This window comes from Mustela nivalis (genome assembly GCF_964662115.1).
Source record: "Mustela nivalis genome assembly, chromosome: 6".
In the NCBI taxonomy this organism is placed as follows: domain Eukaryota; kingdom Metazoa; phylum Chordata; class Mammalia; order Carnivora; family Mustelidae; genus Mustela; species Mustela nivalis.
The window spans coordinates 111,650,355-111,664,956 of NC_139025.1; the positions used below are offsets into that span (position 1 = coordinate 111,650,355).

Genomic DNA, 14,602 nt, shown 5'->3' on the forward strand with positions numbered 1-14,602 from the left:
AGGGCTATCATCAAAACCATAACAATAATAAGTGTTCGCAAGGATGTGGAGAAAAGGGAAAACTTCTACAATGTTGGTGGGAATGTAAATGGAAAACAATATGGAGTCACTTCAAAAAATTAAAAACCTCACTACCAAATCACCCAGAAATTCCACTTCTGAGTATTTATCCAAAGAAAACAAAAGCATTAATTTGGAAAATGACGTATACTTCCATGTTCACAGTACCATTATTTATAATAGTCAAGACACAGAAACAACTTCAATGTTGTTCAATGGATACAAAAAAATGTGGGGTGTGTGTGTTTGTGTGTGTGTGTGTGTGTGTGTGTGTAATACAACATTATTCGGCTGTAAAAGAATACAATCTTTCTAGATGCAATAACATGGATGGATCTTGAGAGCATAATGCTAAGTGAACTAAGACAGAGGAAGACAAATACTGTATGATCTTATTTACATGGAGAATCGGGGAAAAACAAAAAACAAAAAACAAAAACAAAAGCAAAAACAAAAACAAAACATGAAGCTCATCGATCCAGGGAACGAACGGTAGTAGCCAGGGGATGGTGGGTGAGGAAAATTCGTGAAGGAGGTCAAAAGGTACAAACTTTCAGTTGTAAAATAAGTAAGCTATGGGATTATAACGTACTTATGGTGACTATAGTTAGTAACACTGTATTACACATTTGAAATGTGTTGATCCTAAAAGTTCTCATCACAAGAAAGAAAAAACACATAACCATGTATGGTGATGGACATTAACTAGACTTCCTGTGATGATTATCTCATCATATATACAAATATTGAATCTTTATATTGAACACCTGAAACTTAGATGTTATATATCAATTATACTTCAGTAAAAAAGTATATGTAAATAATGGAGGTAGGATTTGAATAATTTATTAAATATAAGAGACCAAAAATAATATGAATTCTTTCACTGAAAGGAAACTTCTGTCATTTTCATGTGAAAAGTTTGTTTGTTTATTTTACCACTTAGGGTCAAGGTAGAGTTTTTACAATTCTGAGAAAGGTCATGAAAGATTAGAAAGAAGGGTTAGGATTCTGTAAAAGTAAGAGAGGGAAGGGGGTGACTATCCCTCACTGTCCTCTTGTGTAACAAAGCAAAGCCAGTCATGGAGACATGGAAAGTTGTAGTAGATGTAGTTAATAATAAAAACAATAATATTTATTACATAATTATGTGTCAAAAATGGTTGAATTGCTTTCCATTTCTTATCTCACTGATCCCACCAAGAGTACTCTTGCAGTACTAATATATTTATTTTACATGTTGGAAATCTGATCTGGCAACACAGCAGACTAAGTTGATATAGTCTACTACAGAAGTATTGAAAAAAATTTTAATATGTAAAAGAGCCCAAAAGGAACAGATTCTCCAGGTGCCTGTGGGATGAAAAGGAACTTACTGCCCGAATTATGAAAGCTGATTCTGTGGAAACCCAAAGGTTGTGTTTGGGATCCAGTTAGACTCCATGGGCTACAAACTTGACGTTTTGAAACCATTTTCAGACATGATATTTAGATTTGCCTTTTACTTGATGTGGGCATTGAAGGCAGTAATGAGAGGTTAAGCATTTTTAGATCATGTTTTTCTCTTTCAGGACAGAATTATTAACTCTAAAGTTTTAAAAAAAGGGCATTGCAGGTCAGTATCTCCCATGAACATAAAGGCCTCAACAAAATCTTAGCGAACTGAATTCAACATACAGTCTTTAAAAATCATGCCCCATGGCCAAGTGGTCAAGTATGATTTACTCCAGGGATGCAAGGGTTGTTTAATATTCACAAATCAATGTGACACATCCCATTAACAAGAGGAATAATAAAAATACATGTAATCATTTTAACAGATGCATAAAAAGCATTTGACAAAATATAAAATCCATTCACGATAAAAACTCTCAACAAAGTGGGTTTAACATACCTCAATATAATAAAGGCCATATATGAAAAACCCACAGCTAACATCATACTCAACGGTGGAAAACTGAAAGCATTTCCTCTAAGATCAGGAACAAAACAAGGAGGTCCACTCTTGCCACATTTATTCAACATAGTACGGGAAGGTTTAGCTGCAGCAATCAGACAAAAGAAAAGAAAGAAATAAAAAGCATCCAGATTGGTAAGGAAGAAATAAGACTGTCACTATTTATAGATACCATGATACTGCATATAGAAAACCCTAACATCTCCACCACAAAACTATTAGCACTGATCATTTGGCAAAAGATACAGGATACAAAATTAATAAACAGAACTTTGCTGTGTTTCTATACACTAATAATGAAGTAGCAAAAAGAGAAACTAAGAACACAACACCAAGAAAACAACTAAGAAAACAACTATACCAGAAATAATAAAATACCTAAGAATAAATCTAACCAAGAAGGTGAAAAGCCTATATTCTGAAAACTGTTAAGATGTTGTTGAAAGAAATTGAAGGTGATGCAAGGTATGGAAAGGTATATCATGCTCTGTTAGAAGAATATTGTTAAAATGTCAACACTAGGGACACCTGGGTGGCTCAGTAGGTTAAAGCCTCTGCCTTTGGCTCAGGTCATGATCCTGGGGTCTGGAATCGAGTCCTGTATTGGGCTCTCTGCTCAGCAGGGAACCTGTTTCCACCTCTCTCTCTGCCTGCCTCTTTCCCTATTTGTGATCTCTGTCAAATAAATAAATAAAATCTTTAAAAAATAATAAAACAAAATTTAATAAATAAAATAAAAATTTTAATAAAATAAAATTTAATAAGCCAAGAATCTAGATAGACATTTTTTTCCCAAAGACATACAGATAGATGGCCAAGAGACACATGAAAAGATGTCCAACATCGCAAGCCATCAGGGAATACTAATCTAAACTACAATGAGATATCACTTCCACCAGTCAAAATGGCTAGTATCAAAAACAAGAAATAACAAGTGCTGGTAAGGATCTGGGGAAAGGGAACCATTATTCATTCGCTATTAGTAGAAATGTAAGTTGGTGCAGCTACTGTGCACACAGTATGGAATTTCCTCAAAAAATTAAAAATAAGAGTACCATACAATCCAGTCATTCCACTATTGAGTGCTTACACAAAGAAAGTGAGAACACTAATTGGGAAAAGATATATGCATCCTTATACTTACTGTAGCATTATTTAAATAGTCAAGATATGAAAGCAACCCATGTGTCCGTCCATAGATGAATGGACAAAGAAGGAGTGGTACACACACACACACACACACACACACACACTGGAATATTACTTGTCCATAAAAAAGAATGAGATCTAGCCAATTGTGACAAAAGAAAGGACTTAAACATCATTATGCTAAGTGAAATAAGTTGAAGAAAGACAAATAGCATACAATTTCACTCATATGTGGAATAAGCAAGCAGAGGAACAAACAAAGAGAGACAAACCAAGAGACAGAATATTGACCATAGAGAACAAACCAGAGGGTGGGGGTAGGGGGTGCAGGGGAAGGAGGAAACAGGTGACAGGGATTAAGGAGGGCAGCCGCTACAATGAGCAGTGGGTGTTGCATGGACGTGTTAAATCGTTGTATTGTACACCTGAAACCAAAGTCATACTGCATGTTAACTGGAATTTAAACAGAAAATTAAAAAAAAAAAAAACAATAATGAAAAACAAATAAACATTCAAACAAACAAGACCCTTAAGGAGAATAAAATGGTGATTGCCAGAGTGGAAGTGAGTGGAGGGATGGGTGAAACAGATTAAGGGTATTAAGAAATACAAACTTCCAGTTTACAATAAATATATCAGAGATTTAAAAAAATATAGCATAGGGAATATATTCAATAAATTGCAATAACATGTTTGGGAACAGATGGAGACTGCACTTAGCATGTAAGTACTGAATAATGCATAGAATTATCAAATCCGTGCTAGACACCTGAAACTAATATAACGATGTTAATTATACTTCGGTAAAAGAAGGTGTATTTTCAGTAAACATTTAGGGAACATCCACATTAAAATCAACAGTATGGATCAGTTTAATCCATTTGTTGAAGAAGAGGGAACATAAAACTCAATCTGCATGAATGAACCTTGTAAAAGAAAGGAAGAAGGACTTTTAAAAAGTAAGAGAACTAAGCTCAAATGCATTTTGGGAAGTATAAATTGATTGAATTCACATGTAAAAAGGCAAATTCTCAGACTGAATGTGAAATTAAGCTATATGAGAGGGATGCCTGGGTGGTTCAGTGGGTTGAGTGTCTGCCTTGGGCACAGGTCATTATCCCCAGGTCCTGCTCCGAGTCTGTTTCTCCCTCCGCCTCTGCACCTCCCCCTGCTCGTGCTTGGTTGCTCTCACATCTCTCTCAAATAAATAAGTAAAATATTAAAAAATAAAAAAAGTTAAACTATGTGAGATACACAGGGTGTCAGGGTGGTTTGGTTTGTGAAGTGGGTGACTCTTGATTTTGGCTCAGGTCAAGATCTCAGGGCTGTGAGATCTAGGTCCAGGTTGGGCTCTGTACTGGGCATGGAGCCTGTTTGGGATTTTTCTCTCCCTCTCCCATTTTCACCTCCTCTCCCTCTCTGGGGAGAAGAAAAAAAAAAAAAAAAAGCTATGCAAGATACACATAAAACACATTAAGAATTAAAGAAGGGGCCAGAGAAAGTTCTATCAAAGAAACATTGACCTTAGTAATTTGGTAGAGCAGTATTAGTAACATAGAGAAAATATTTTAAAGAAAAACCATTTAAGGGCACCTGGGTGGCTCAGTGGGTTAAAGGCTCTGCCTTCAACTCAGGTCATGATCCCAGGGTCCTAGGATTGAGTCCCGCATCGGTCTCTCTGCTCAGCAGGGAACCTGCTTCCCTTCCTCTCTCTCTGCCTGCCTCTCTGCCTACTTGTGATCTCTGTCAAATAAATAAATAAAATCTTAAAAAAAAAAGTTTAAAAAAAAGCCATTTAAGAAATTAATGAGATTATTAGCAAAGTTGAAAGAAAAAATTTATTGGGAATATAGAAGTCCCAAAACTTATGTACCCAACAAAAAATGCTCCTATAGTATATCTACAAAACTGATTATGGAAGCCATAAAATGGTCAATTAAATGCTAATCACTGAATATACAGTCTATGTGCTTTGAATACAAGGTAGGAACAACAATAAAGGTCACATGGTTTGTCTTTGGGAGAATAAACACTCTAAATTGAGGAGTCAAAATAATAATTGCAACATTTATTAAATCATTATTTTCCTCTTTCAAAGAGGAAAAGCTGTTACAGATACACAGGTATATGCATTGTTTCTTATGTTGTAAAATATTCTTTTGTGTATATGCAATAATTAATAAACATTAGTGAACTATATATTCAACTCAGTATATTAGAAAAGTATCTTCAGGGTAAATACAAAGAGAACAGAAGATGAATATAAATAAGAAAAAAAATAAAATAGAAAACAATATGGAGTCAACAAACACCAGAGACATCTCTTGGAGTACTGACCAGAAGAGAGAAAGAAAGAAAGACCAACAGACAAATAAGATGAAAACAGCACAAACTCTTAAATCATGAACAATTTGTTGGAATTTGAAATTTTAGGAAAAGAAAACAATGTTCTGGAAAAAAATACAAATGATCAAAATTGACTCAAAAACAAATGTTTAAAGAACATGGATGGGATCATTGAATTATTTGAGGGTACCCAAATAAACACCCTCAAAAAAATTACAAGATGGTTTTCGAGGTAAGTTTACTCATCTTTCAAGGCATAGCAACAATTTATTTTACACAAATTGTTCCAGTGAAGTGATAAAAAGGAAAGTTTCCCAACTTATTTTAACTAGTTAACTGATGCCAAAATTGCTCAAAGACACAGGAAACCATAGGCCAGGGGTGCAGAATCTAACATAATTTCAAGGCCAAGAGTTTCAGTAACTTGCCCAAGTTCCTACAACTAGTCAACAGTGAAACTGGACCTACATCTATCTCAAGAGACAGACTGTGCTCTTGAAGGAGGATAGAAACAGGACCAAGAACAATACTCGCAAGCAAGACAACAGTATTTAAATGTGTGGATAGAAGGATCCCCCACCAGTACACACTGGAAGCTGACCCTCAGCGGCGAAGGGGGCAGGGAGGCCCTGGACTCAGTCCCCGCTCTGGATACCCCATTGCGACTCCCTCCCCCAACTTCTCTCGACTACTACCTGCTCTGTTTGGGGAGACACATTCCTTTTTGATTCTCACAAACTGTGAGATAAGCATTATTACTTTCACTTTACAGATGAGATGAACAAGTCTCGGGGATGCAAAAAGTATTGAAAGGAAATGACTTCTCAAAGGTAATAAGAGGTAGAGCCAAAATTCAGATTCAGGCCCTTATCACTATAACTCTCAGTTATGTGGTTTGACATAGTTCTCGCTCCTGAAGAGACATCCAGACTACCTGCATATTGTGAGCCTGCAGCTTCCTGACTGAACCCCAGGCACAACACAGGTGTGCTGACCTGCTTCCTATTTCCAGATCACCTTTCTAGGATTATGCTAGGAACAGGGCCCAGGTCTGATCTAATGATTCCCACACATAGTTCTTGTAAGTCCCTTTCATCAGGCCTGATCCTGATCTCATTACTGGAAGAAGGACCTCTACTCTGCTTGACAAACCAAATTTGATTGAGAATTGACACTTCCTGGAAGCAAGCCCTTAGATCAGCCCCTCGTGGTAGTTAGATATGAATTAACTATATAGAATAAATGGGGTTCTAGAATCCCTTTCAGTCTTGGTGATTTGCATTCCTCGCTCTACTGGAGTTTCCCATAACCTTCATCTGACACTGTCAGTTTAAATACTCCTACATTAGAAGCTTCCATTATGACCTGTAACAATACGGCATGCAAAACATATTAGCTCAGCTCCCCTATGACCGTATCACAAGCTTCATGATGGCAGGGATTTATAGCAGGGTTGTTCAAGGTCTCATTTCCAGAATCTGAAACAATGCCTGACACAGTACACACTTAGTTTATATCTGACTTACTAAACAGTTCTACTTGGATTGCCCCCTCTGTTGGGGGCTACACGTAGGAAACTATCACTCTGTGACAACAAGCCCAAAGCTGGGTAGTACAGTGTCAGGAAGACTACTATTATATGGGGACTAGATCATTACCCCTTCCTGAGCTATTAGGCCAGATAGAAATGTTCAGAAACTCTGGTCCTTAGGGGCTCTTTAGACTGAAATTTCCAATCAGCCCCAGTAGCTCCCAGTGGGTGAGGTGGAACTCTTGATGGCTGGGCTACCTGGCATGCTTCCCCCACTGTTCACAGAGCATCACTGGAGGTGGTGTCTGCTAGCCCACGGTCACCTTACATCAGACTTTAGAGCCCTGCCCTGTGTGCAAGAGCTGACTGGACATTTTACCATATATCTCTTTAATTAAAATAGATCTGCTACCATTTGATATTTTCCACATGACCAAGCCGTTTTCCTTCATATAAAGACACACATTTCATGCTTTCACATTGAGGGTGCCCGGGAAGACTTCCAGCATGGAAAAGTGGACATTATTTGCTTCAGCATTTGCGTAGTTGTCCATGTAATGACTTAATGTGACAGCTTGTCAACAGTGACATTTAATATGCCCGTTGTGCAGAAGTCATCTTTCATTTACTTTTTGAACATGGGCCCCAGAGAAATGGGCTTTATGAGTTTTAGAGGGAATTGAACACCCAACACCCATTTATCCACCCAACACCCACACAGAAAAGTCTTACATAGGTCTTCTGAAACTAAAGAAATACTATGTATTTTTAAGTGGATGAAAAGTAGATCGATAACTAATTTAACCATAAAGAAAGAGTATGCTCCCTGTTCAGGGCCTCAGAAAATGGAGTAGCATTCTTCTTTCCATCTTGTTCCTATTAACTTTTCAGAGGAATGAGTATTTGTGGCTCAGACCAAACACTGTATTTTAATTTTTTTTTTTCAAAAGGAGTAGTATAGGAGTTTAATCATAAAAACCCTCAACCTTGATTACTCCCTCAAAAGAAAAGACGAAATACTTCAAAAATAGGCAAGCATTATGGGGGTTTCTCACACGCCAGAGGATGTTTAATTTCTCTTGTATCCAAGCTTTACTCAAATAGTACATAGCATCGTAAAGCTACTAGATAAGGATTAGACCCTTGGGAAAGAAGCCACATTTTTTAATCCTTGGGTACAACAGGAAAAGTTTTAACTTGCTGTAGCACCTAGACATTCAGATGGGCATATACTGTAGCATGGATGTGCATGAGGAGTTGGGGGAATTTGCTAACAGAGACCTAGGAAATGTTTGGTTTTGGGTGGAAGAAGACAATGACACGAAGAATAAAATATGAAACATACATATAAATAATGGTGTTAAATGCCAAGTGTATGGAAATTTAATGCAAGTATTATTACTGGCAAATTTTTATTCTACAGGAAAGATAAAGCCACTAAAATTGGGAGAGGTAGAGTATATATGAGTTCTCCTAAGGGAGGACACATAACTTGTCTCTATTTGTAGCCCAGTAGAGTGGCTGGGAAGGAAGGAGTTACCAGGGCACAATATCCACTGCATATTAGAATTGCCTGATAACTTTTTTTTTTTTTTTAAACCCTTGTACCCAGACTACATCTGAAGCCAATTAAATCATAATCACTAGGAGTGAGACCCAGGCATCTGCATGGTTTAGAGCTCTCACAGGTGATTGTAATGAACCAAATTTAAGAATCCCTGACCTAGATATCTGCAGCCTACTTGTATTTTCTAATCATGTTGGTTCTTTCAAAGTATCTACCTCACATCAGACTAAGCAGAGGGATCAAAGCATTTACGAAGAAAAACAAACAAGATATGGTGTTACACTTAAGAATATCAGCCTCTAAAGGAAAGGTTTATGCAAAATAACAAAATTGACTGCTTACAAAAATAATAAAACCAGCACCTTGCATTTATTCTTTTCTACTATACTCTAAGCTATGCCGGTGTTAAACACATTTCCCCTCCCTTCATAATTTGTCTTATGACCTCACTAGACAGATGAGAGAAATCAGATTCAGAGAAATTAGAAAATTTGCCAAGTAGAACAATGCTAGTTTTAACTGTACAGATGGGACTCGCCCCAAGCAACCTTCATTCATGTCATACTACACGATGGAGGTCATGATAAAAGGCTAGAAGAGCACAGAGGAGGAAACTTAAAATTCAGTCAGAAAAGGAGGAAGACATCTGGGGTCAGCCCCGGAAAGGAGGCAAAACTTGAACCTTATGAACACATAGTAGGACTTTTCTCAGGGGGAGAATTACAGATAAAATGTGTGAGGATGGACTAGCATTTGTAAAGATGGATAGGCACACGGATATTGCATCAGCAGAGGATCATCTGTACAATAGTGAAGCTGAGGTCCTGAGGAAATTTGTTTAGGGTCAGACTTTCCCCATGTTCCCAGTTATTTCTGGAATTTGGGGATCAACATCACGACTGAGTGGCTTGATCAGAATCACTCTCCACTGGACTATGATCAATACATAGTAATTGACTCTGCACCTACCAGTTCCTCATTGTTTAGTGATGTCCTAATCACCATAGCCAGGGAGAGTCCAGATTTCCGGGCAGCCAGAGTCTAAAATAAACAGAATTAGGAGTTATTGGCACACGATGTGGCTGCCATGAACACACAGCTCAGCAGCATGTGAAAAAGTTAAGAATACAGATGATCATTGCTCATGTTTTAGCCAATAGGCACCTGCCATTTTGAAGAGTTGGCAAGTTCATCCAGAATATGGAATCGTGGAACATCAAAGCTGAAAAGGTCCCTTTCTATTGTTGAACCCAACCTCTACACTTTGCAGATGACAAAACTGAGGCCCAGAAAAGCAGCTCCAAGTTTCCAGGCTAACAGGAGGCTTCTGTAACTTTGGTTTTCCCAAGGTGATCATGATCACATTCCTTCATAAAACATGGTCACTGGTACAGAGCCACAGGCTCTGTGTCATGGCCATGAAGCACAACACTGAGGTTAGATGATTCTTGAATTGTTCACAATCCCCCAGAACATTCTTTCATCTCTAACCAGGATATTTTTTCTAAGTGTTCACTTTATCAACTGAAAAGCATTATACCCAGATTGGTTTTCTTAATGCAATGCTGCTAAATACAGTGATTTTAATTAAAAGTCCCTTTAGTTCCCCCACCATAAAATAAAACCATTACGTTGCTCTTACCTGAAATGTGTGTGATATAATGCACTCAGCAGTGCTGTCAAGAACTTTAGAGTCAGAAGTTTTACATGGGAATGTTCAGTATTTTATTCCACTGGAGCAAATGGAAGTCATAATGGTATTCTGTACCCAGTCTTAAATCTATCTCCATGGAGGACAAAGCCATAAACTTAGATAAAACTTCAGTACAGTGCTGAGTGAGAAAGTCACTCTCCACTCATCTCCACCCTGACTGTGTAAACCTATATAGGGATTACCTCTCCAATGACTTACCCAAGATGATCTTCCAACTCTGACAACTATTATCTTTAAAATTATGTCTGTATTCTATTTTAGTCTGTTTTGACACCTGTTGGATATATAATTTGGTGTATCTTTCAGAATTGAACTAGAGGTTAAATACTTGGAGAAACTAAATTTCTTATTCCTATGTCTCTTTTTTATTTCCCCATCTTGTCCTCTTTTATCCCAAGAATAAGTGCAGTGTATATTAAGTATGAAAAATATTAAATTGAAAATCACTTACCATAGCCTGAATATTCCAAGTGTCAGAGGAAACAAAGCATAAAAAAATTAGAAATAAGAAATGTGAGAAGAGTATAATGATGTTAAAATAAACTTAACACTTTAAAATAATGTTTGCACTATAGTGACAGAAATATGAGCTATACAGACACGCATGCTTTTCAGTATCTTTCCAATCAAGATTTTACCTTTCCTAATTTAAAGCCAAAGTGATGGTTTTCACATGATGGTTTTCATAGCAAAATTAAAAATTGCTGATATAAGAAATTGTATACAATGTTGCAAAAGGGAAATTTCTATTTCTCTTGGATAAAACAAATTTTTATGTCATAAACTACTAAGAATATGCTTCCAGAAAAAAAATGTGAAGACAACTGAGATAACAAAAAAACATGCTGGTAGGTGATTTGTTTTTAGAATCTAATGCACACCATTATATTCTTTGCATCTTCATGTGGTCCCTGTGTATTTTGTTATAGGAGAGTTTGAGTTATTGAAAGTTATGTTCTGGCTTTATAAAGTTTTAAATAACTTGGGAGCCATAGATTTCCTTAGACAGTGGAATCACTTATTAATGTGACTAGATTTTAAGAAAATAAAGAATTGGTTAATGTTATCTGCTGCAACATTGTACATATCAAAGCCCAGCTGCAGCAGCTCACTTGGCATGCTGTGTGACTTTCTGCTCAATTACAGTGTCATTTTAACTCAGTTTGTAATTTCAACCAATATAAAAAACTGTCAAGGCACATCTGTCTGGCTCTGTAGGTAGAGCATGCAACTCTTGATTTTGGGGTCATAAGTTCAAGTCCCACACTGGGGGTGTGGGTGGGTGGTAAGGAAAGCTTAAAAAAAAAAAAAAAGCTGTCAGAAGGTTGGAGTTATCTCATTCATCTAAAAGATTTTAAAGAAATGATAAATGCAATACTTGGTAGAATCCAGCATCTTATATATTTTATTCTATGAAATACAGGCAAGGCACTTAATGAGAAGGCCAAAATGACAGCTAATGAAGAAAATGGGGACACATGCAATCAGAGAATGAAACAGGAGTGACTTACCACATCTCGCACAATAGGCAAAGTTTTTTTCCTGCGGAGATCTGGCATACTGTCAATGCCATAAAGTCCTCGGCCAGCCCTGAAAGGAAAAACAGGAATGATTCCAATGGGAAACAGACTTCCTTTAAGGAAAAAAAAAAATCCCCCATTCATGGTAAAAAGGCTGTGAAAAAGATGAAATGTATACCATGCTTTTCAACTGGTTCACAAAATAAGAACGATCCAGCCTCTAAGACTTCACCCAGGGAAAAGGAGAAAGACTCCAGCTACCAAAGTGCTCACTTGTATTCTTGGATAGTTCTGTACATTAAAACTTTAAAATATCCCTGGCTTGGATTGATATACAAACCAAGATATTCTGTCAATATCATAGAGAAAAAAAAATGGTTTCTTATATGAAACTTTGTATCTCCAAGAAGAGATAGAACAAAACCATGGTCAGTGTAAGGTGTAAGTTTGGTCCTCAATAGTAAAATAGTTACCTGTATTTGTAAAAGTATCATTCTTTTTTGATATTTTACATCTTCAGAGATTAAACCCCAAAGTGGTACCTCAAAGAACCATAGCTGCATGTAAAATATATGTGGTGGTTACCAGAATTTTCACTTACTTGAATTTATCCCACGGAAAAATGCCAATAAGAGATTGATTTATTGTATAAGGATATCCACTGTGACATTTATTTTTGTAATAGCAATAAAAGTTGGGTAACCTAAATATTTCTTGAATGAATTATATTATCCAATGGAAGGAACATAATAATCAAAGTAAATGAGTTAAATATATATGTGTATAAATGAAAAATATTCACAGTATGTTAAATGAAAAAAAATACCAACAAACCAAGTTTGCCTATTAGTAAATTTAATAGAATACCGTGTGTGTTTACATATGTACAGAAAATATATAGAATGATATTCATTAAATCGAATATAACCAGAATTACCTTTGTGGACTGATACTTGGTGGGAAAAAAAAAAGGGGGGGAGGAGTCTCATTACGTTATAAATTCAGTAATAGCCAACGTTTTTCTACTAAGCATTGCCGTTTCTGCAATTTAAAATAATCTTAAAATATATTTATCTTTGTTTATTAAAATGAGTTCAATACATTGAATTTGATTTTCGCTGGATCTGAGCTAGTCATTTCCTATCACCAAAAAGGAGCTCAAGTCACTTATGAACAGCTTCTCCTATGCTTATCTGACCTACAAAACTCCTGCTTAACTCTGGCTTAGGGTCAACTGTTTTCACTAGGAACACACAACTGAAAGTCTGGGGTATTAGGTAGACAGCTCTGCTACTGTAACAGGCCACAACAGCATCTCACAGTCCAGTTTTTCTGTGACACAGAGATGGTCCCTTTGCTCCTGCTGCTTAGCTTAATTCAGGAGAAGTTTTGCCTTATTGGATTTTTCTTAGCAACTATGGTCTTAACTCTAATACTTCTAGTTGCATCGGTCACTAGCTTGATGATATTGGATAATTCACTAAATTATAATACAACTCATGTGAAATAATAGAAGTATTAATAAGGATAGAATGATAATAAATAGTAATGTTATAACATGCATGACTCAAAGGGAAGATCAAATCCAGTAATACATGTGAACAAGGAAAACCACCGCACATGTGTAAGAAGGATGTCAATGGTGAACAAATTATACTTCAGTTCATGAATTTTAACAAGAAGTTATCTTTAGGTTGGCTCATAGAACACAGGAAAAGGGTAACAGTGGGGCAGAGAGGGGTGCCTGGGTTGCTCAGTGGGTTAAGCCTCTGCCTTTGGCAGGTCGTGGTCCCAGGGTCCTAGGATCAAGCCCCACATCAGGCTGTCTGCTCAGCAGGAAGCCTGCTTCCCCCTCTCTGCCTGCCTCTCTGCCTCCTTGTGATATCTCTTTCTCTCTCTCTCTCTCTGTGTCAAACAAATAAATAAAATCTAAAAAACAAACAAACAAACAAACAAACCAAAAAAAAACAAAAAACAGTGGGGCAGAGATCAAGACAGATGAGAGAAGAGCAACAGAAGAAACCGGGAGGGGAGATAGCATGGGTGCAAATATGTGTGGTACAGACGGCACTTGAGATCCCGTCTACCATGGACTCTACAAAAGTTCACACAGCTTCCATCATTACCCCGAATAAAGCCAACTGACACTCTCTGGGCCAGTGACAGTGGTAGTCATGACAGTCAAATATCAAGACTGAGATCACAAAAAACAATCATTAGCAGTATGCCCTTAGGAACTATAAGAAATACCACCATCAAGTAGGGGAAAAGGGAAACTCTTTTTTTTCAACACCCATTTTAAGAATGTGAGCCAGCTACTCCAACAGTGTAACTTCTTGCTTTCCTCTTATTCTCTTTCCATAGTTTTTCCCTCTCCCAGCCAGTTCATGCTTGATTCTGCTGCATCCCAAACATCACATTCATGGGAAAAGGGCTATGCTAGTGGGTTTCTAGAAGGACCTTTTGAGTTTCATTTGCTCCAATATAAGGCTCTGATTCCAAGTGGTTTCTTATGAAGAAAATTAATAATGACATAAAGTGTAATTAATAAATGTCTTTCCACCACTACATGGCAATCATACTAACTAGCTGCCTTTGAATTTTCCGAAATGTTTTGACTGCTAAATAATGTGACTTTAATAACTATGTAAAAAAAACAATAGTCAATTGTGGTAATGGTTAACAAGGTGATTTATAAACTACAAAATGTAATATATAGATGGGTCACTTTCTTTAATGATTTGTTTTCCCTCTCACA

General features: G+C 36.9%; 1 protein-coding gene across 1 annotated transcript in view; it reads right to left on the minus strand.

The window, feature by feature from the left end:
• UNC13C (unc-13 homolog C) overlaps positions 1–14,602 on the minus strand; it is a 616,040-nt gene that overhangs the window by 363,653 nt on the left and 237,785 nt on the right. Inside the window, exons 7-8 of the mRNA XM_082733851.1 lie at positions 11,836–11,914; positions 9,580–9,651 (exon numbers count right to left, since the gene is read on the minus strand). Of these exons, the coding sequence (XP_082589977.1) occupies positions 9,580–9,651; positions 11,836–11,914 (151 nt within the window). The remainder of the gene's footprint in view (positions 1–9,579; positions 9,652–11,835; positions 11,915–14,602) is intronic.